The sequence below is a fragment of the Sapajus apella genome, unplaced genomic scaffold (assembly GCF_009761245.1).
Source record: "Sapajus apella isolate SASKATOON/1434 unplaced genomic scaffold, GSC_monkey_1.0 scaffold41, whole genome shotgun sequence".
Taxonomy (NCBI): Eukaryota; Metazoa; Chordata; class Mammalia; order Primates; family Cebidae; genus Sapajus; species Sapajus apella.
In genome coordinates, this window is record NW_022436981.1 from 10797302 (window position 1) to 10821192 (window position 23891).

The window sequence follows — 23891 nt, forward strand, 5'->3', positions numbered from 1 at the left end:
TGCAAACTATGGCAAACACTGGCCCAGGAACTCTTTTCAGTAAGCCATAAACATACCAAAGAAAGAGAGAAGATGAGGATTACAAAAATGTCAAGGATAGGCTGGGCACAGTGGCTCACACCCGTAATCTCAGCACTTTAGGAGGTCAAGGCGGGTGGATCACAAGGTCAAGAGTTCAAGATCAGCTCTACTAAAAATACAAAAATTAGCCGGGCGTGGTGGCATGTGCCTGTAGTCCCAGCTACTCAGAGGCTGAGGCAGAATTGATTGAACCCAGGAGGCAGAAGTTGCAGTGAGCTGAGATTGCACCACTGCACTCCAGCCTGGGTGACAGAGTGAGATTCCATCTCAAAAAACAAAGTCAAGGATAACAAAAATGGGTTTTAAGTCTATGCCTGGAACAAGAACTAATGGCCAATGATGCAATGCTAAAGAGCAGAGCAAAAATCTGACAGCAACCGCTATTTTGCTCCATCTCCTCCATTGAGGACAATCATCTCCAAATTAAGTGTAGAGACAAACTTGCTTAGGATTTGAAGTCCAAGAGTGGTTAAGGGATAGCAGGAGACACTTGCCTTAGATGAGTTCTCATGAGACATGTCAGTCGCCGAAACAACCTGCGGATGTGACTGCAGAATTATTGTCAGAACTCCAGAGAAATAATGAACAATCAAAGTCCCAACACTGCCCTATTTTCCAAAGTAGATTCTAAAAACTTCAGAATGGTGAATTTAATGTAAAACTCTGGCAAAATCAGGAATAATATAGCTGAACATTTGACTCCCAAGAATTGCTGATTTCAATGCTGATTCAGCAAAGAAAATGTCATACAAAATAACTTCCTTGTCTTTTTTTCATAGGATTACTAGAGCAGCCAACCAGAGAAATAACAGTGAAACAATAGCTTACAGCTGAAAGAGACCAATGGGGTGAGTTGAGATCACAATCCTGAAGGTTATCACTTGTACTTGACTCTGAGCTAGACGTGGTTCCAAAGGCTTTCTATATACAGTATCATTAGTCATTTATTCAATCCTTACAAGGACCCTATAACATAGGGACTGACAATATTCCCATTTGGCAGATGAGAAAACTGAGGCAAAGTTTTCTTGCCAAAAGGACACACAGGTAGGATTTCAATCCAGGCAATGTGGTCTACAAGTTGTCCTTCTCATATTAGGCTACACAATAGCAAGGCTGCTAAAAATAGAGGGGGAAAGAGGAATGCTCCCCTTTCCACATAGGAAAGAGGAGAGCAGAACACATCTGGCCTCTCTCTGGCCTCTTATCTATTTGCGTCTCTGAAGGCAGGAGGGAAGACTTTGATTGCTGCTTGGGAGATGCACTAAGCACACTTTCTTGGCATGGTAAGGTCATCAGGGTAGAATCTGCCACTACTAGGGGAGTTTACAATTTAAGGTAGGTAAATTTCAGGACTGATATTTATATATTTTAATAACCACTTTATCACCAGACCAACCATCAGGGCAACCACTGGTGTGCTACTGAGCCCTGGTAAGTTAGGTAAATAGAATTATCAGGAAGGGTTAATTAGAGAGCCACACTGTGGTTTGTTTCACCAATCTAGCCTTCTTACTAAAAGACACGCTGTTTTGATTCCTACTGGTCCAATTTCCATGTCTTATTTTTTAAATTTGTTCTGAACTTAGAGGGAAAGACAGGGATATAATTTATTACCATCAACTCCCCAACAATCCTCTTGAACCTTCTGGATAATATCCCAAGTACTAAAGGCAGTTTAAGGTGACATTTCTCTAGAGTTCTCTCAATTCTGCAGTCATATCCACAGGTAGTTTCAGTAACTGACATGTCTTTCATGTGAACTCATTTAAAACAGTATAGGCTCAGTCTTGGCTCTTGGATGCTTTCTAGTTTGTCAGTATCACCATTTTAATGTGATAATGACAATTTTAAAGTGATATTGACAAACTAAAAAGCATCTAAAAGCGAAGACTGAGCTTATACTGGGGACCATATGGTATGAAGTAGATGGAAGGAAGATGGACCATCCATGTCATCCCTCCTGTTGTAGACATGAGGGTACCTGTTTAGTCAAACAGAGTGGGATAGGCTGGGAAGGGCCACAACCTGGGACATAAAATGATCTTTGGCAAAGAAAATGATTGAGCTTTAGGTCAAAGGGGAGGAAACCTCATCACTCAACAGTAGAGGTCAGCAAACTATGGGCAGAGGCATTCTGTTTTGTAAATAAAGTTTTTTGTTTTTTTTTTTAAGAGATGGGGTCTCACTCTGTTGTCCAGGCTGGAGTGCGGTCACATGATCTTAACACCATAACCTCGAACTCATGGGTTCAAGCGATCTTTGGCTTCATCCTCCTAAGCAGCTGGGACTGCTGGTGTATACCACTATGCCCAGCTAATTCAAAAAAATTTTTTGTAGAGATGGGGTCTTGCTGTGTTGTCCAAGCTTGTAAATAAAGTCTGATTAGATCACAGCCATGCCCATTCATTTACATATTGTCTCTGGCTGTTTTTGTGCTTCACGATGACACAGTTAAGTGGCTGCAACAGGGACTGTATGTCCTGCAAAGCATGAAACATTTTCCAACTGGTTCTTTTCAGAAAAAAATTTTGCAGACCTATGGTCTAGACCTAGGAAAGTAATTCTAACATTCTTGGGGTAAAGGGAGAGACTGGGGCCAATGGAAGGAAGGATAAGGGAGCACGTTTAGTGCTGGAACCTTTAGTGGGATTACCTGGAGGTGGTAGAGACGACAGCATTAGGGTGGAAACCACCACTCCGCCTTATTATGCAGGGTCCCTCCTCATGAGAACTAAGCAATAATATGACCTTTCAAACTGAATTATTTACGTCTATTTGTGTTAAGTTCCTAGAGGGTGAATTAAGTGGATTTTTCTCCAGTTCTTCAGAATTGGCAGCACAAAAAATGTAAAACGCAGGCACACGTAATCAAAAATGTTTTAATGATTACTGTTTAGACATTTAACAATGTGGGTATATCCAGGTGAGCTAAGCACACTTTGACGGCACACTATTGAATGTTATAATTTCTGTATTGAAATATGTAAAGACACCTGCAAATTAGTACCTAGGAATGAAGACATACATTTATAAATATATACATTCTAGGTTTGATAAGGTAAATGTAAACAGATGCCATGACTCCTTTTCAAACAGAAATCCCACAAGACTAATAGAGAACCAGTAGATTCCCTATAATATGAATGTGCAAAATTAAAGCATGGTAAACTGATATTTACATAAATATCAAACCAACAATTAGTTTGTACATTGTCAATGACCTTCTCAGATATGTCATGAGTGGTTCCACGAATATCTTTCCCCCAGTGGAGAAGGTATTCAGAGGCTAAATTCCAACACTTTAAAATAATACACATCATAGGCCTTATCTGTTTGACCACTGCCTCAAATGTATGAGACATGATTTTATGATAAGCAGTCTACTATTTTTAAACAATAGATTCTAAGCAGAAAGAAATTACAAGTACTATTAGATATACATTAAACGAGTTACCCCTATCAAATTTCTCAATTATCTTATGCTGTAGCTATACTTGATTTTACCTTAAAAATTTTTAACGTCCTTTCCCCCCCAACTTTGTTAATTTTGGTAAACTAGGCACATTTTACAAGGAAGTCTGTGTCAAAACAGATTAACAGTACAGAAATCAATCCAAATTTAGACCCTGGCAACCAGTTCCCCATTGCTCATCTATGGGACTCTGTCAAATGGTAAAGACACAATCATCTCTCTTGAAAAGTATACATCCTCTCTCGCACTGGTGGGAAAGCAAAATGGACTTTTTGTTTGCTGTATAAAAACACATAGCACTTCAGAAATTAAAAATGGCCTACTTGCCCTACACCCTTCCTAAAATCTTGAGGACAAAGAATATATATTTAAGTTTCATCAAGACTGCTTTAGAAGCCCCCCCTTTTTACATTATTAATAGTGGCAATCAAAATAAAAAAATAAGATCTGTTAAAAAGTTAAACTGACTGTTCCACTAGATTTGAGCCTGCTTGATTCAAAGCCAATAGTATAAAACTGAAGGTGCCGTGTCTGGTTTCACATCTAGAAGTCACTGGAAATTATATGTCACATTAGTTTCATAAATCACGGTCTTTGATTTTTTTCTAAACAGAGCTATTACAAATTAATACAAACTTGAAACATACCCTAATTTAAACTAATAAGCTTTGGGCCCTGCTTTTTAAACTTTAAGGCATGTGTGTTTCTCTACCATAACAACATTGTACAAATTTACAATCACATGCATGATCTACAGTTAAAAAAAAAGTTTGGATTACAGTGTTTTTAAATTGTGAATCACAATTCAGCACCTATCATGTTATAACTAATAAGGCAACAGCAGTGTTGTATACTACAATAATACTCCCTTTCCACAGTCTAGCGCAGGGGTCAATGAGAGCCCAGAAATGTTAGAAATCTTATCCCTACTTATATAATCTGTATACGTTTTCTAGGGGTTTTGAATTGATGAAAAAGGTCCTACATGAATCACACTATTGTAGGCCAGACTAGTTACAGCAGCTGTTAACGAGCATCGGGGCACAACTCATATTGTGCTTACAATCAGATGACGTGGTCTGGAGGGTTTCATTCTTTGTCTTCAATCCTTCCGCAGCTTCCTTGGCTTCACATTGTTTTCCAGGGGTGAAAAGCTGTTGGTGTGTCCGTTTGCAGCCACGGACCCATTCTGGTGGTCCTTCAGGTGGTCTTTCCTTCGGGAGGCCTCCTTCCTGTTGTACGTCTAAAATGTGTAAGGACAGATGAGAGCCAAATGGCCACGGACAGTTTTCTTTACAGGGAACTTTACTGGGAACTGCAACCCTAACACTAGGCCTAGTTTCCTTTTAAGATCAAATCTTATCAAGGAGAAACTCCTGTGGTCAAGTATCCATGGTTAAATTTTTTGTCACTGGTTTCAATCATTTTTTTTGAGGCTTAGCCTGAGGTAAGTTAACTGAATCACAGGCTGCAAAAGAAATGCCATTTAAAATGTCACGTAGAAAATTCAATTTACACTTACTCTGCTTTGCCTTTTAGTATCTGGATGGCAGATGACAGGGGTTATGTGGCCAAATTGGTCTTTCCCACCTGGCAGTAGCTCTCTCAACACCCACATCCCTTGTTCGTCTTCAAAATTTCCTCACTGCCTCAGCGACTATCTCAGCCTTCATGAACAAAGTGCTGTGCTGCTGTAAGCAGTTAGAATAAATGTGATTTCAGCTTCATTGGGTTCTATCCTTTCACCTTCCTTGTACCTGGTGTATATCCCACAGTGCAGCCATGAACTACGAAGCCCAGAAGTATATGACCTCAACTTGAACTCAAGCCACACACAGGTGCCTGTGGGCACACAGGAGGAAAGGACAAATGTCTGAGCCTCAGGACTCGCAACCTCTGCCCTTGCTCCTGACCTCCATGTTTTGCCCAGATGAGCAGGCCTTATGGCTACAAGGCACTGGCAACAATGGCAGGACCCATGTCACCCGGGTGTGACGCATGACAGGAGAATCAGCAGTGGCTGCAAATGTGGTCAGGCTCACTGGAGAGGATCTGCCCTAAATGGGCCTTTCTGTGAGCAAGACCTATGTTACCAGATCATACACTTAGGAATGAACTGAATCCTTACACCTGAGGACTGAGTGTGTAAGAAAGCTGGGACAAAAAAGCAGGTCTCAGTATCTGAGGACTGTGATAAAAATCTCCTCCAAAATTTCATTTAGCCATGACGTTCAGGGTAGTGAACTGAGAGATTTCGAACTGAAATCACCTCTCATGTCTCTGCTGCAGGTCAGAGGGAAGCTACACAGGGTTCTGCCGCACAGCTTTCCATTTCCCAGGGGAATCCCAAGACTTCCTCACCCAGGTTCTACAACAGGGCTTGAGAGTGTCTTCCAGTGAGCTGTGAGCCCCTAGAGGCAGGGGCTGCCCTTGTCATAGTGGCTCCATGAGAGGCCAGAGCCTGTCACCCAGCAAGGGCTCCACGTGCCCATTAAGTGAACAGATGAGGGCCTTTGTTGGTAAAGGCCCCAGATACTGAGTGCCAGGGAAGAGTGAGATTTACCTGAATATAGAAGTTTGTGAAGAGAGCAATCAGGGAAATCATGTATCCAATCTGGAAATACAACCAACCAAGAGGGAACGTGCATGGCCAGATGACCCCGCAGCTGGTCTGGATGATTGTCAGCACAAACTGAAGCTAGGGGAACAGAGGGGACGCAGCTGAGTAGGGACAGGGCATGCAGGAGGCCCCACACAAAGCAGACTTTTTACCCAGCATCATCTCAGTTTCTGAATTAACACTTACTACCCTTTCTGCAGGTACAGCAGTCAGTCACTTCATGAACACAACACATACACTTATCCCAAACTCTAGGTGTGTTTGTCTTGTATATATTCTTCCTCTGCCGTCCAAGTTACTTAAACTACCTTCTCCAAAATTCAAGGACACACTATAGAGATATGAAACGTTTTGTTTAGTTTTTACTTTTGGAGAAGAAGGAAGAGTGAGCGTGTATGTTTAAAGGGCACTGATAACATCACTGCAGGACGTGCCATCTGGCTGGACATTCTTCCAACTTCTTATGTACCCTTCTGGTTTGGTGAAGGCTGATGAGTAGATTTAAACCCTTACTGGCAAACAATGTTAACTGCATTGATTATTTTTGATGAATAAAGCTTGAAATGCATGTGAACTGCTTGGGGAAAGGGTAAAAAAAATGTTTTAAAACGTCTAGACTCTGCACACTGTGTTTCTGGCAGCTCCAATGTTTCTATGTAGAGTTTTTTTTTTTTTTTTTTAAATTTTGAGACAGGGTCTTGCTATGTTGCCCAGGGTGGCCTCAAACTCCTAGGTTCAAGATATCCTTCTAACTCAGCCTCTTGAGTAACTGGGACTCCAAGCCATAACATAACTGTGCCCGGCTGTCTGCCTTCTCTTTTTTAAGGTTAGTACTGCAGGCTGAGGAGTAACTGGGAGTGCTGCTTAAAATAAATCCTGATGACCTGGGTAAGTTTAATCTTTCATCTAAAAGTACAGAGCCTAACAGGAGACCAACTTTGCCAGTTTGTTTTTTTAAATTCTGCTTCCGCCAGACCCAAAACTGTGTGGTATAAATCAATTTCTGCATCGTTTCTCCGTAAGTATAACAAGGAGGTTAATCAACGTTTTTCCTTTTTCACAGGTGGGTGAGAAAAAATTAACAAGGACTGTACAGCAGCTGGCAGAGAGGTGATAATGAAATGTCAAACACTTAAGTTGCTCAGAAGATTTTCTCAGACCTTTTTTTGAGATTGTTATTTTTAAATATTGGAAAATCATAATTGACTTGAAGGGATCTGAATCAGCTTGGTCTTTTTAGAAAAATGTGTAAATAAGGCAAGGCAAGGGCAAAGGCATTTAAGGTCCACACCCCTCAGACAGCTAGCTTTGGCCTATTGTCTCAGCGTCATCTATAAAACGGGAACAATAATATAGGGGTTTTTTGGTAGAGACAGGGTCTCTATGTTTCCCGGGCTGCTCTTAAACTCCTGGCCTCAAGCGATCCTTCTCCTGCCTCAACCTCCCAAAACGCTGCAATTACAGGGGTGAACCACTGTGCCTGACCTGGGGACAATAATATGAAATCAGGCTACTGGAACAATCTATGTAAAATCATTTACTTAGTATGAGTGCCCAACATGTGCTAAACACTTAGGAAATGTGAGTGTTTAACATGAGCAATAGTAGTATTAATTAGTTCATAAAAGAATTCATGAGAGGAGAGAAAGAGGTTACCTCTAATATACTGATAAATGGAGAAGGCTTCATAAAGGATGGTGAGAAGAATCAGGTGAAGTGGCCTGGCCCTGGCAGTAAACCAGGGCAGGGAGCCGTTAACTAGAGCAAACACGCCATCCTCACCAACAGGTGCTCCACTGCATGGGGGCTGAGGGGTCACTCATACCTGCCAGACAAATATCCTTGCTGTCCAGTAATAAGGCTACAGAGACCCTGGACTCAATACTACCTACAGCTCCTTCTAACCCCCCGGGGACACATAATTTTCATTTTGGATTTTGGACTATAATTAGAAAACACACACACACACACACACACACACACACACACAGACATGCATATGTCCTTATGTGCACAAACTCAGAAGAGCTGAACTCGAAGTTGGCAAATTAGATTCTAGCCTTCTTTCTACAATACAACTAGCTGTACATCCATGGTCACAGTTTCACTATCAAGACAAAATAAGAAAATTCCCTCATCTACCCACTTCAAGGAATTTAATTATATTGAATGAGAAAGGGTGAAGAAGAGACAGATTCTTAGATACTATTACATAACAATAAAGCCAGGAAGAGGTCTGTATCCACCAGGAAGCAATTCCTGGGGGAAAGAGGCCAAGTCACTCACCAACTGCCCCTGGGTGATGTACTTCTTCCACCACAGGTATGGGCGCATGGAAGGGACGGACGACAAACCATAGTACGAGTACATGAGGACGTGGATGAAGCTATTAAGTGTGGCACCAAAATAAGCTGCAGGAACAGAGGGATTTGGAAAGGAGAATGTATCAGTGTTTTAAACAGAACGGGAGGTGGGTGGAAATCCAAGATTCTTTTTGAATCAGAAAAAGAGATGATTTCCAACAGAGCTGACAAACACTGCAGCAGCAAGCACTGCATGGATGCGTAATGAGAATTCAATTTCCACTTGGGTAGGCAGCCACCAGGAGGCTCGGAGCCCAGGGGTCAGCTGTAGCTGCTAGTGGGGCATCTGACACGAAGCCACGACACCACCTGCACCACTCCGGCACCTACAGGCTTTGTGGCCAGATCCCCCCAACTGCCCAGAGGCAGCTGCTTTTCTTTACGTGCACAACTGCCTCAGACATGCTCTCTGAAAGCTGGAGGAAGACAGCTGATGGCCAACATGCTCAAAAATGGCTGTTTCTATACATTTGCTGGAGTTGAGAGAGGTCTTTGAAGCCACCTTCTAATTATTCCCCAGGACTGCAGTGCTGAGGTCACACATTTTTATTAAAAATAAAGTCAAGAGTCTAGCTCCTTAGAGATAAAAGAGCCATCTTATCACATCATTTTCAATATCTAGTAGGACCACTAATTCTTTTTCCAGACCCTGTCCTCCTCGACAGTCAACAACCAATTAAAGCTATCTTGCTTTTCCCTGTGCAGCTGGAAGTGTACAAGCCTGGTGTTAGCGAAGTTTCTACTCCTGGCTATGACAGGAGTTGGCTGTGTGACTTTGGGCCCATCACATTCACTCCCTGGTTCAGTTTCTCATGGGCCAAGTGGAACTAATTAAATCTGTCCTCCTTCTAAAAGCTCTCTAAACATTTAAAGCACTCTTCAAATGTAGGGAGGGGCTGTTTCTATTAGAAAGTTGGGTCAGTTACCCCACCATCATGAGCTGTGACAGTGGGAGGAAGAGGCAGCAGAAAGCCCCAGCTCTACCCACCTTTCTGGGGTCTCAGTTTCCTCCCAAACCCAGAGGATCTGTATTTAGAAAGTTTTTTTTTTTTTTTTTTCCTAGTTCTAGAATTCCATGACATTGTCAATCTTGGTGAGCTCAGGTAACCAAGGGCAGTGCTATCCTAGAGAAAAAAATATCCACAAACAGACCCATAGGTTCTCAGTTAAATTCTTCAGTGTTGGGATGACAGAATTTTTGATTGAGACATTTGTCAAAATTCCCAGACTAAATCTGAAGGTGGCAATCTCTAAAATTGTTAAGAAACTTTAGACTACAAGCTTTCCAAAAACCAGGTACAGCCTTAGAGAATTTATATCAAGTTTTGGTGCTTGTTATAGAAGACACCCAGATCACCATGCTTCAGGGAATATGAGGGTTGTGAGAACATGTGGAGACTTCTTAATGCATGACAGCTAAAGCTGTATTTCAAAATGAGCCTTGCTCCCTGGTACTCATGCAACAGTGTGATCCTATTTTCCTTGCCTGCCCCTGTCAAACACTTCCACACTGTAGAGATGGATCAGAAAGAATATGGAACAGTTGTCCTCCAAGACAGAGAACATTGTACCTATTTCTTTTTTTTTTTAGACAGTCTCACTCTGTCACCCAGGCTGGAGACCATGCCCATATGAGGTTATGGGTGTGGTCTCGGCTCACTGCAATCTCTGCATCCCAGGTTCAAGTGATTCTCTTGCCACAGCCTCCTGGATAGCTGAGATTACAGGAGCCTGATGCCAAGCAGGGCTCATTTTTTCTATTTTTAGTAGAGATGGGGTTCCACCATGTTGGCCAGGCTGGTCTTGAACTCCTGACCTCGGGATCCGCCTGCCTCGGCCTCCCATGGTGCTGGGATTACAGGCGTGAGCCACCACACGCAGCCTGTATCTATTAATATGCCCCCAGTGGTATCTACCTCATCTTGCCCAATCAGCACAGAAAAGTTTACTTAACTACAAAAACAGTTTTATGTGCATAGGTAGATAAACCATCGTTAAAAGCAACTTGAACACAAAGCTGAAAGCCTGACCTAGATATTTAGAGAAACAGCACCTTTTCTGAAAGCCTTCGTTTCAACTCTCTTCCCGACTCACACCTGTTCCCCAAGTCCCCGTGTCTAATACTTACAGTGGCCACAGGGGACCCAGTTCATCACAAACCACCAGATGTTCAGCATCGAGGCATGGTGGTAGACGTGCAGGACCGTGATCTGGTGGTTGTTCTTGCGCAGGATGAAGAAGAAGGTGTCCATAAACTCTATGAGTTTGGAGAAGTAGTACCACCAGAGGACACGGATAATCTAAGAGGAAAGGGTCAAAGATTTAAGGCTTATCCTCATGGCTTCTCTGAAATATTGCCGCTGACATGTTTCACTAACATCCAAAAATCTGACGTCACCTCGGAGAAGCCCGAGTGGCCCAACGGCTCTTAATGTCCTTCAGTGGCTGGACCTCTGGCCACTCTCCAAGTACCTTTAACCAAAGAATATGATTGGGTTGGGACAGCAGGAGGGGTTTGAAATGACTTCAGCGAATGTTTTAAAAGGGTCCCTGACACACTTCGAGACTAACAAAAGCAGGAGGCTCGAGGTTCAAAACCTTGAAGTTAGTCTATTCCCTCTGGAAGCCGCCTGCAGAGCCATTAGCAGACAAAAAAACATCCGAGAAACGCTTTTGATTTCAGGGGCTGGCATGGGGCAGCTGACCTGATAAGAGACACAGAAGAAAAGGAATCAGAACCTTCCGTGTCAGGTCTCTGCCCAATTAAACATGTCAAACAGGTGCTCTAAAGAGAGGACTGCCCATGCTGAGCTGTGACTATCAGCCTCTGATTTAAAAGAAACCTCATGAGTGGAAATCAGATTTTATTTTTAACACCACTACTCGGAAAAAAAGTACTTAGACGAATGATTTTAAAAATTTAAGACATCGCTCTTACGATTGTTTGTATAAATATACTGACAAATGCATGTGATTTTTCCTGCCAACAGTTAACAGGAGTTATTTTTACAGAGAGGGATGCTTTAGTTTTTATTTTATACCTTTCATGTTCAAATATTCATACCATGTGTATATACTGCCTTTTTTATTCTTTTAAAAAAGTCAACAGGGATTGCCTGGGCAGTGAAGTTATGGGCCATTTTGTATTTTATAAAATTTTTTAATTTAAAAAACCCAACACTTATAAAACTTCTGAAAAAGAGACAGTACCTTCATATCTGATTCTCCTGCGGTGCGTGTGCCCTGACAGAAGAAGTTGTATTTGCCTTCCCACACTCCTGTTACTAACTAAAAAAGAAGAAAAAGCCAGTCACCAACAGCATCAGAGCCATGTAAAGTCCTGATTGAACTTTATTATAGTTGCAGAATCTGTGAAAATTTACCTCGGGCTGTGCTGAGCCAAGTTTGCTCTGAGAGAAAACAATTGTAGGGAAGTATAAACAAAAGGAATGCTTTAATGACTTTAGCCTCAAATTCCTAAGGGGTGGGCTTGAAAGGCACTCCCAGGCTGCTGCCCTCAGAGACCCTCCTTTACCATGCTGCCTCTGCAAGAACCCTCAGCCTTTCACCCCCTTGGTCCTAGTACATGTGCTCAGACCAATCCAATTACAGGCGACTTGCTCTGCCTCGCAGAGGCCTCTGGCTGCTTTCCCTAAGCCAGTGTTCCTCAAACTTGAGTGTGCAGCATCAGAATTACCTGAGGGTGAGTTATTAACAAAACATGGGTCCCTGGTACTGTTTATGATCCAGTAGGTCTGGGGGCCAAGAATCTGTATTGCTAGCAAGGTCCAGGTGATACTGATGCTGCTGATGTGGAAACCATACTCTAAGAACCACTGCTGTAGGCCCAGGGATAGTTTAGTCCAACTTTATCTTCATCATTTTCTGTTGTACAATCATCTGGATCCGTGAATTAGGCTTCACAGACTGAAGAAGTTGTGCCCATGCCTCAGAATCACTTGCAGCACAGTAGACACTGTGCTATCATAGAGAGGATCCCAGAATTGGGGTGCAGGCTCTACATCACAGCCTGGCAGTTACCACTGGTCCACCCCTCTCAATAGGCCAGAGACAACTGCAGCGCTGGGATGTAGAGTCTGCACCCCAATTCTTGCGTTCCCTGTCCTTAAACACAAGAATTTAGCTTGGCGAGCAACAGAGATTCTTCCCAGGGAACAAGAGGCGATTAAGATGATCTGAAGACACCATGTAATATTTCCACCCAACGTGACCCTAGAAATAAATGCCAAAAATGGGTGCAGCCGCTGCACTCACACTGGGTATCCTGCTTTCTGATTTTTCTTTGGTTATCTTTCTTCTTGCCATTTTCCTTCTGCTTTGTCACCTTCTACACATAAAAAAGCACTGAGAGTTAACAGGTTTTTCATGGCCAAAGAAGAGCACAAGGATTTAGCATGGAGAAGCTCAGTTCATGACAAAGAACCATGGGTTAGGAGGAAGGCTTGAGTGCCGGCCCAGCACCTGGGGCTAGTCGGCTAATTCCCGTGTGCTCTCGTGTTTACTGTAAAAGGATGAGGTTGAACTAAATTATCTCTAAAGGGTCTGTTACAATCTTCTGTAACTTCATGTTAACATTTCAAAAAGAGATCAGTACCCATGTGCTAATTCGTTTGAAGACAGATTAACTTTTTGGTCTTATACCACTCTCTAAAGTCATGATCAGTCAAGCAGGATCCATGCAGGCCGATGAGAAGTTCTAAGAAGCAAGACACAAAGTCTGAATTCAAAGTGGGGTTGAGGTGGGGGGAGGAAGCTGGCATGTGCTCTTGACACCTGGGGTCGAGAGGAAAGGCTGGGCTTAGCACAGGGCACTCTTTGCTGCCCTTCTTTCCATCCCGGGGGGAAACTGAGGAACTACCTCCTGTGGCTTGAGGGTACAGAAAGGGAACTGGTGCTTCTTGATGAAATGTTCACAGGATGACCGTGAATGAGAAAAATAAGGACAATGCAGTAAGGTTTGCATGAAAATAAATTCGTGCAATGTAAAAGATACTCTTTTTTAAAACAGCAGCTTTTCTTGGTAAAATTAAAAACCACTAACATATGACTGTCTTCATCAGAGATATTTTTGGAAATTTTACCATTTTATGAATCTTAAATCTGGAACCTACCATCACTGTTTTTTCCAGCGACTATTTTGGTTTATGGTGTCCTGAGACATCCTGAGTTGGTTTTACTTTTGTCAGTTTTAAAATAGGATGGCTGGTGTGTGCGCACGCGTGGAGGTGTGGATGACTGCATTCATGAATGTCTACCTTGGCAGGGGTGGGGAAAATCAAGGGAGCTCTCTGGAGAAGAAGAGGACAAATCCTCTCTTGTAATTCTGCAGGTGCCTCACTCTCAAGGATGAGTACGAACTGAAGGCGTCTTGTTAACTCAGCAGAAGGGACTCTTGGACACATGCTTCCTTTCTTTTTAAGAAGGAACCCAGGTGGGATTACCTTGACTCTTTAAACTAGTTAATCTAAAATTGCATTTGCCCCCCCTCCCCAACCCCATAAACGGGGACGGGGAATCCATGTATAAAACACCTGCTGTCTTTGGAGGCTAAGGAACTCAAACCCGGGTATTGGGTGGTGGGTTTTCTTCACTCCTGAAGCATAAACCAGATATACACACAAGAAGCTGCTCACCCAGTGCCACTCCACTTGACCTAAGCCTACCATTCCTCTGCCACCTGTTGAGGTTCGAGGAGCTCCATCATGCTTCAACGCAACACTCCCTCCATTGCTGCTGCCACCTAACACTTCTACTGGGGCCGCTGTGCTCCTCAAACCACTGAATTCCGTATTTCCATATTTAAAATCCTCCAGTGATTCATCATTGCCTTCGGAATAAAACCCTGACTCCTAGGTGCAGTGTCCAGGTATTTCGTCTTCAGTAATGTTCTCCCAAGTTTATCTTCCACTCCTCCCCTACCTACAGGCAAACTGGACCTCTTCCTATTCTCCAAACATGCCCTTCCTTAACCATGACACAGTGCCAAGGGGAAAGAGCATGGGTTTGAGTATTTCCCCATTAAACCCTAGCTTTCTCACGTTTTGCTAGGTGACCTTGGGTAACATATTCCGAAATTTTAAACTTCAGTTTCCTGGGTCCTCAAATGGGATAAACATAGGCTCCCCCAGTGAAGTACATAATGCCTGTCTCACCCAATGTGGTACATAGGATTAAACGTTAAGTGTTGGTAGTGACCGTTATTTAACTCTTCAACTAGAATGTTCTCTGCACCCATGTACCCCATCTCCAGCACTCAAAATCCTATCCATTCTTCGAAGTTCTGTCAAAATTCTATTTTCTTCATGGTTACTCCCTTGAGCAATAGAGCCTGAGGTCTATTCTCCTTCCTCTTCCCTCCCTCACCTCTCCAGGACGTTTAGCTGTTTGCTCACATGCTCCCTTTGCTAACGGGCCTGTTTAGTGCTCTTCTGTAACATTTCGAAAGGTGGTGACTGCGGCTCCTGCATCCGCATCAACATATTCCAGCACAGGGATTAATGCACCAGAGATGTCAAACAAATACTTGCTAAACTAATGACAAAGAGTTCAAGACTGCCATTTCTTTCCCCTAAATCTAGGCCTAATGTTTCATGTGCAGCAACAAAACAGAGCTTCATTTCATTTCTGCTTTGCAAACGGAAAAATTAAAATACCTGAAAGTATTTTAAATGAGGCTTGACTTTGTGATGATATTCATCTGAACCCTGTTCACAATATGAAAACTCTTCATCATCAATTTCATAATGGGGACATGGAAATTCTCAAATCTCCCTGGCTTCAGAGAGGATAGAATAATTTAACAAATCAAGACCAAGGACCTGAGTTGAAGCTTATCCACCTAAGATCCTCATCAAACCTCCATAAAATGGGTTAGTAGTAGAGGGCTCTGCTCCCTCCATTCCCCCTCAGAGGATAGCAATGTGTCCATGGGTAGTGAACTCCAAAGGTGCTCAAAGCAAAGGACTGGCCCTTCCTCTAGCCCCACTAGGAGCACATCACAGGAGACAATCCTCTAGTCAAAGTCATGTTAGACAGCTTTCCCTTAGGGGCTCAGGCCTGACTTCTTTCCAAAGAGCCGTTTTGGTCAATTTCTCAGAAATTTCTTCAAGTTGCATTTAAATAGACACTACAGGGTGACAGGACTCAGTAGGCTGGAGAAAGTGAAGTACTGAAAATAAAGGCAGGTGTCTGTCTACCTTGGACTTCTGACAATCAGCTCGAAGGAGGGCAGGATTATGCTACAATGAAAAAGCAGGCCATCACAAACACCTATGCAATTTTCCATACCATTGCCAACTCCGAGAAACACCCAGGGGCATTATTTCCATGGCTTTTCAAGGAACTCAGATACAAACGGTACCACTGCAAAGCTTTATGTGCTTCCTCCACCCTTGGAGTAAAGCAAACCTTAATTAGGCCAAGAGCATGTGAAGAGCTATAATTAAAAGCTAGCTACAAGCTTTCTTTTCTCCATATGATATAAAGTTAATAACCCTAATGGTTTCATGCACCTTTTCAATGAAAGCAAAAAATTCAGGTGAGTACCATACCTGGTTCTGGATGACGTAATTCATGGAGTCACAATCTTTTTTCTTTGAGACGGGGTCTGGCTGTGTTGCTCAGGTTGGTATGCAGTGGCAGAATCTCAGCTCACTGCAACCTCTACCTCCTGGGCTCAAGCCATCCTCCCACCTAAGTAGCTGGGACTATAGGTGTACGCTGTCACCCCCAGCTAATTTTTATATTTTTTTTTTATAGAGATGGGGTTTCAGCATTTTATGCAGGCTGGTCTTAAACCCCTGAGCTCAAGGGATCTGCTCGCTTTGGCCACCCAAAGTGCTGGGATTTAAGGCGTGAGCCCCTGCACCCAGCCAGGAGTCAATCATTTTTAATGCTGAGTTGACTTTTCACATCTAATAACACATTTAACCACAAACGATTTGTAACCTTTAGCATGATAACCATTTCCATGGCACTTTCTGGAATGCTACTGAAACAGGAAACAAGGTCACTTGAAACACTTAAAGAAAAAATAGGGAAACATCACCTTGGGTGGCCCTTATCAGCCATTAACATCAGCATCCCAAGACCTCGGAGCAACAAGATAACCCCTTTCCAAAGAAGGCTGGCTGCTTTGAGTGATAAGAGCTGCAAATAGAGACAATTTGCCTTCCTCCTTTCCTATCTGAATACCCTTTATTTCTTTTTCTTGCCTGATTGCTCTGGCTAGAACTTCCAATACTATATTGAATAGGAGTGGTGAGAGAGGGCATCCTTGTCTAGTGTCAGATTTCAAAGGGAGTGCTTCCAGTTTTTGCCCATTCAGTATGATACTGGCTGTTGGTTTATCGTATACAGCTTTTATTATTTTGAGATACTTTTATTATTTTGAGAACCCTCAATAAACTAGACTAGAAATGTCTAGTTTATTGAGGGTTTTTAGCATAAAGGGCTGTTGAATTTTGTCAAAGGCCTTCTCTGCATCAATTGAGAGAATCATGTGGTTTTTGTCTTTGGTTCTGTTTATGTAGTGAATTACGTTTATAGACTTGGGTATGTTGAACCAGCCTTGCATCCCTGGGATGAAGCCTACTTGATCATGGTGGATAAGCTTTTTGACGTGCTGTTGCAATCGGTTTGCCAGTATTTTATTGAAGATTTTTGCATCTATATTTATCATGGATACTGGCCTGAAGTTTTCTTTTCTTGTTGAGTCTCTGTCGGGTTTTGGTATCAGGATGATGTTGGTCTCACAAAATGATTTGGGAAGGATTCCCTCTTTTTGGATTGTTTGAAACAGTTTCAGAAGGAAAGGTACCAGCCCCTCTTTGTATGTCTGGTAGAATTTGGCTGTGAACCCGTCTGGACCTGGGCTTTGTTTGGGTGGTAAGCTCTTAATTGCTGCCTCAACTTCAGACCTTGTTTTTGGTCTATTCAGGGTTTTGGCTTCTTCCTGGTTTAGGCTTGGGAGGATGCAAGTGTCCAGGAATTTATCCATTTCTTCCAGGTTTACTAGTTTATGTGCATAGAGATGTTCGTAATAATCTCTGATGATGGTTTGTATTTCTGTGGAATCACTAGTCATTAAAGAAATGCAAATCAAAACTACATTGAGATACCACCTCACGCCAGTTAGGATGGCGATCATTAAAAAATCTGGAGACAACAGATACTGGAGAGGATGTGGAGAAAACAGGAACACTTTTACACCGTTAGTGGGAGTGTAAATTAGTTCGACGATTGTGGAAGACAGTGTGGCAACTCCTCAAGGACCTAGACATAGAAATTCCATTTGACCCAGCAATCCCGTTACTGGGTATATATCCAAAGGATTATAAATCGTTCTACTATAAGGACACATGCACATGAATGTTCATTGCAGCACTGTTTACAATAGCAAAGACCTGGAACCAACCCAAATACCCACTGATCATAGACTGGACAGGGAAAATGTGGCACATATACACCATGGAATAACTATGCAGCCATTAAAAACGATGAGTTCGTGTCCTTTGTAGGGACATGGATGAACCTGGAAACCATCATTCTCAGCAAACTGACACAAGAACAGAAAATTAAACACCGCATGTTCTCACTCATAGGTGGGTGTTAAACAATGAGAACACATGGACACAGGGAGGGAAGCATCACACACTGGGGTCTGTAGGGGGGAAGAGGGGAGGGACAGCGGGGGGGTGGGGAGTTGGGGAGAGAGAGCATGGGGAGAAATGCCAGATATAGGTGATGGGGAGGAAGGCAGCATATCACACTGCCATGTGTGTACCTATGCAACAATCTTGCATGTTCCTCACATGTACCCCAAAACCTAAAATGCAATTAAAAAAAAATGAACAACAACAACAAAAAAAGCGCTTGATGAGCTGTATGTGTACTGCCCCCTAAGCAGAAAAGGTTATGAAAAATAGACCATCCATACTCAAGCTCAACTACATCACAGGACCTAAGGTGCTTTTCTAGGCAGTATCTCCAAGAATACATAGGATTAACCCTTTTCATAGCTTTGATTGTTTCTGTGTGAGTCCTCAGTGTGTATTTCTTAGATCTGATACAAGCTTATATTTTTAATGAAAAAACAGAGACTGAGAAGTGCGGCCCAGGTCACACAGCTTCTTGGTACCACTGGAATCAGCACAAAGGAATCCTGACTCTCAGTCCAAATGCACCTCAAATAGCAGTTCCAAGCATCTTTGCCCTTCTTCATCTGTTTCTGAATCCTTAGTAAGAGCACAGTAGGGATACTCTGTCCATGAAGAATTCTGTGGATAAGTAGACCTTTAGCTGCATGTTTTTCTTCTGCAGATGTTTCGTTTAAAATTAACAATGAGCTACTCAAAACTGAAAGTATCTACTTCCTCTAGGGTCTGGTTGGTCAATCTTGGCAGTGCCATTAGGGAGTGCCAGGTCAAAGCATGTGGTTTTTAAATTTCAAATCTTTCATGTCGAGAGCATAAGGATGCCCATTAAGATAACTTCACACCCATGATCTCCAAAGGTTTTTTTTTCTTCTCTTTGTGACCAGGAACACCCTTGGGTTTCAGCTGAATGTAATACTCTTGGCTAAGTCAAAAGGACAGGTTCTGTACCCTTTAGAAGTCTTTAGAACAAAGCACAAAGAAACAGCCTGTCCTCAGCCCAACCTGAAACAGGGATGGCTGGCATATTCCCTGAACACTCATGCCCTGCCCTCTTACGCTGGCAGTTCTTCTTCCTGTTCAGGCCTCCCAGAACTTTCCTTCCGTAGAAAGGGGAAGGAAAGAGTGCAATAAGAGTGCAATAAGCATTAGATGAGTTAGCCTGATACATGGCATACAGTAGGCACCATCTGTCTTTGCTATGATCTTAGGCAAATGTTAACTATTTCTGCTTCCAACTAGGGCTAAGGTGGTGCTCGATGCCCCAGCCAAAGTACACTTTGTGTCATTTAAAGGAAGGTCTCCGGCCTACCCATTGACTCCTGCTTTGCAGAGTTAACCCCTTTAGTTGAGGATCTGTAGATGTGCTCTTAGCTATACCAGCTGCAGAGCCAATCTCTCCAGGGGTTACAAGGCCAGTTTAGAGGAGTGAAGCCTGGTTCTGGACCAGCCCGAAGGCTTCCTCTCTGTAGAAAGCATTCCCTTCCCCTCCCCTGGGTGTGGGTGAGGAATGAAGGCCGTCTGGGCTGTATCCTTCTCTCTATTCGCCCTACCGTGAGGCATTCTCTCAGGACAGTGTCAGATACACTAGGGACAACTAACTGTTTACTTTCAAGTCCTGAGAAAAGTTACTTTCTCAGCAACAAATTTTAGTTGTAAGGAAACTAAGAGTGAAAAGTATTTTAGGCAATGATCAGACGTTTCTTCTAAGTACTAATTTCACCAGATGTTTCAACTGCTCTATACCTCTGCTACATGGGAAAAAGAACAGCAAAAAGCTTTTTCAAAGTATTTTGGTAAACAAAGTAATTTTTCAAATAAAATTCAATAATCAACTGCCGGGTTGCTTAAGTGTTTTTCCAAAACTTATTTTCCCACAATAACATATCTATTTTAGGAAAGCCTGAAGGGAAAGAAAAACAAGGAGACAGTTTAGAATATTATGTTTCCAAAGCAACTGCTCTGTGGTTCCATCAGATGGCCTTCAAAGCCAGAGCCCGGGAAGATGCTTTCACAGCCCACAATTACATAGGTTAGAAAGTACCAACAAGCATCCAGTCACTAAATGCTCAACTTCTTTCATCTTTCCAATAAAAAACCATCACAAATGTTCAAAAGAAATTCAAAGGGAAAATGACTTCTGGTTCTAGCAATGCAGCAAACTGAACAAAGGCAGAACCAACTCTGTCACTATAAACACAGATAGAAATGTGGTATAAAACGCAGCAGAAACCCCAACACTACCTATAACGTGAGGTTCACCCCAACAAACTCTTATTTAGAAAAGAGGAAGTCAGCTTAAATTCAACTCCTACCAAAATTTTTCTTTATGTGGAGGAGGTATGTGTACCTGAGATAACTCCAACAATACTAGTTGGGGATGCTTACACAGAACACTGGGCAAATCTTTACTTCTGTTTCAGGAGGTAAAGAGATTTAACACAGACAATAATTATCCCAGAGGCAGGACCTCAAAGACGTATCTGTAAACAAACTTTTAATAGAATACTTAAAAGGCAACACAGCAAATGGTTAAATTTGGAGATCACTGTCATCTAATCTGCATCATGGGGGAGGGGACAATACTTCCATGTTATGGAATAAAAAAAGAACAAGCAGTGAACTTTCAGAAGTAAAAGATACACAGCCATTTAAACTAAAAACAAAATAGATGGATGAAACAGATTAGAAACAAATGAAGGAAGTAGGAGTGACTGGAAATTTTCAAAGTACCTATAAAGAAAAAAAGATTACCTACAAATGAACAAAAGTGGGACCACAGCAGACTTCTCTGGAATAAATCTTCAAAGTGCTGAGGAAAATAACTATTAATCTAGAATTCTATGCCTTGATAAATATTATTTAAATGTAAAGTCAAATAGCATGACACTCAGACTAAGAGACTGCCCTTCATAAAAAGAACTACTTAGGAGGCTGGATGCATGGCTCACGCCTGCAATCCCAACACTTTGGGAGGCCGAGTCGGGTGAATCACGAAGTCAGGAGATCGAGACCAGCGTGCCTACCATGCTGAAAACCCATTTCTACTAAAAATATAAAAAATTAGCCAGGCATGGTGGCAGGTGCCTGCAGTCCCAGCTACTTGGGAGGCTGAGGCACAAGAATCACCTGAATTCAGGAGGTGAAGGTTGTAGTGAGCCGAGATCGTGCCACTGCACTCCAGCCTGGGTGACAGAGCAAGAACTCCATCTCAAAAAAAAGTGAAATCTTTTCAGGCATGCATGTACATGCTTGTGTACACATACAGACACACCTCACAGGTAGTTTAAAAAAAAAAAAAAAAAAAAGGAGAACAAGAACAAGAACTACTTAAAAATTGAACCAAAAAAGAACGAACCTTTTCATTCTAGCCTAAGCCAATGAGTGTTGGTGGGGGAGGGATGGGATGCTAAGGGGCGTATCATCAAAGTACTTTGAAAGGAATGCATCTTAGTCCTTGGGAACAATGGGATGGCCAAAAAGGCTGGGGAAAAAAAAACACTCTATTCGTACCATTTTTCCAACAGCATGTGTTCACTTTGTGTTACTGTGCCACATGTTTGTAATTCTCACAATTATAAAATATTTTTCAAAATAATTTCAACATTTTTCACTATTATTATATCTGTTATGGTGATCTGTGATTATTGAACTTTGATGTTACTATTGTAATTGTTTTGAAGTGCCATGAACCATACCTATACAAGACAGCAAACTCAGTAAATATTGTGTGTGTTTTAGCTGCTCCATAGACTCGCTGTTCCCCGCAACTATCTCCTCCTTCTCTGGCCTCCTTATTCCCTGAGATACAACAATATTGAAATTGGGTTAATAATCCTACAATGGCCTCTAAGTGTTGAAGTGAAAGGGAAAGTAGAACGCCTCTCGCTTTATATCAAACGCTAGAAATAATTACGCTTAGTGGGGAAGGCAGGTGGAAAGCTGAGACAGGATGAAAGCTGGGCCTCTTTGTATCAGGTTAGCTACGTTGTGAATGCAAAGGAAAAGTTATTGAAGGACATTAAAGTGCTGCTCCAGTGAACACAAAAATGATGAGAAAGCATTAATAGCCTTATTGCTGAAAGTCTGAGTGGTCTAGGGAGAAGATAAACCAGCCATAACATTTCCTTAAGCCAAAATCGAATCCAGAGCAAGCCGGTAACTCCAATTCTCTGAAGCCCAGGAGAGGTGGTGAAGCTGCAGAAGGAAAAGGAACACTCATGGCTTCACAGAGGAATTAGATCCTTCTGTAAAGTCCTCCAAAGTGAGAGGGAAACTAGCAAAGGATGGCTCATAAGGTTTCAGGGAAGAAGTCATCTCCTTAACGCAAAAAGGCAAGGTCCAGCAGCAAGTGCTGCTACAGAAGCTGCAGCCAGAATGACTGAATCTGACAGTCTCTTATCTTTTAATGGGGAAATTTCATTTCATTTTCATTTAGCATGTTAATATTTTATACCTCGGTTTAGTTGAAGATCATTGCAATAAAAAGTATTGCCATAAAGTCAGTCACACTATTATTTTTTTGCTTTCCCAGTGCATATAAAAGCTATGTTTACATTATAGTCTATTAAGTGTGCAATTGCATTATATCTAAAAAATAAATACACATACCTTAATTTTAAAATGCTGGCCAGGCACAGTGGTACATACCTGTAATCCCAGCACTTTGGGAGGCCGAGGCGAGAGAACTGTTTGAGGCCAGGAGTTTGAGACCAGCCTGGGCAACATGGCAAGACCCCATCTCTACAAAAAATTTAAAAACTGGCCAGGCATGGCTTGAACTTGTAGTCCAAGCTACTTGGGAGGTTGAGGTGGGAGGATGGCTTGTGCCCAGGAGTTCAAGGTTACAGTGATGTGATCAGACATATCACTGCACTCCAGCCTGGGTGACAGAGTGGGACCCTGTTTGTAAGAAAAAAAAAAAAAAAAAGATAAATTAAAAATAAAAATGCTGCCAGACACAGTGGTACGTGCTACAAGTTTAGTGTAGCCATGTTCATCAATGATCTTAGTTAAATCTTCCCGATGTCTGACTGCAGCTTCTACAGCAGCACTTGCTGCTGCGCCTTGCTCTTTTGTGTTATGGAGATGATTTTTTTCCGTTAAACCTATGAGCCATCCTCTGCTACTTTCCAGCTTCCTTCTGCAACTTCACCACCTCTCCCAGGCTTCACAGAATTGAAGTGAGTTAGCGGCTTGCTCTGGATTAGACTGAATGAATGACTGCATTCCCTACGCATTTATCTGGTCAAAAACCTTACCATATTTGCATAAGGAGATACGTCTAAGAAGATTTTACACACGCTATTAATTACATAACCTGCATAAACCTACATAGCTGGGCACAGTGGCTCACGCCTGTAATCCCACACTTTGGGAGGCCAAAGTGGGATAATCACTTGAGTCCAGGAGTTTGAGACCAGCCCAGGCAACACAGTGAGACAGTGTTTTTACCAAAAATAAAAAAAATTAGCCAGGCATGGTGGCACATGCCTGTAGTCCCAGCTACTCAGGAGGTTGAGGTGGGAGAATGACTTGAGCCCACGAGTTCTAGGCTACAGTGGGTGAGCTACGATTGTGCCACTGTAATCTAGCCGGGGTAACAGAGCTGGACTCTGTCTCAAAAAACAACAACAAAAAATCTTAACAACCTACATATCCATCCAAAGAAATACTTA

At 42.4% G+C, this 23891-nt stretch overlaps 1 protein-coding gene across 4 annotated transcripts in view; it reads right to left on the minus strand.

The window, feature by feature from the left end:
* Window positions 1-2943: 2943 nt before the first annotated feature.
* The window catches only part of ELOVL5 (ELOVL fatty acid elongase 5), a 77973-nt gene continuing 57025 nt past the window's right edge, over window positions 2944-23891 (minus strand). For all 4 annotated transcript variants that reach the window (XM_032299705.1, XM_032299708.1, XM_032299706.1 and 1 more), the window contains 5 exons: window positions 11750-11827; window positions 10668-10839; window positions 8463-8587; window positions 6120-6254; window positions 2944-4799 (listed from right to left, as the gene is read on the minus strand). In XM_032299705.1, the coding sequence (XP_032155596.1) occupies window positions 4659-4799; window positions 6120-6254; window positions 8463-8587; window positions 10668-10839; window positions 11750-11827 (651 nt within the window). In that variant the 3' untranslated portion in view covers window positions 2944-4658. The remainder of the gene's footprint in view (window positions 4800-6119; window positions 6255-8462; window positions 8588-10667; window positions 10840-11749; window positions 11828-23891) is intronic.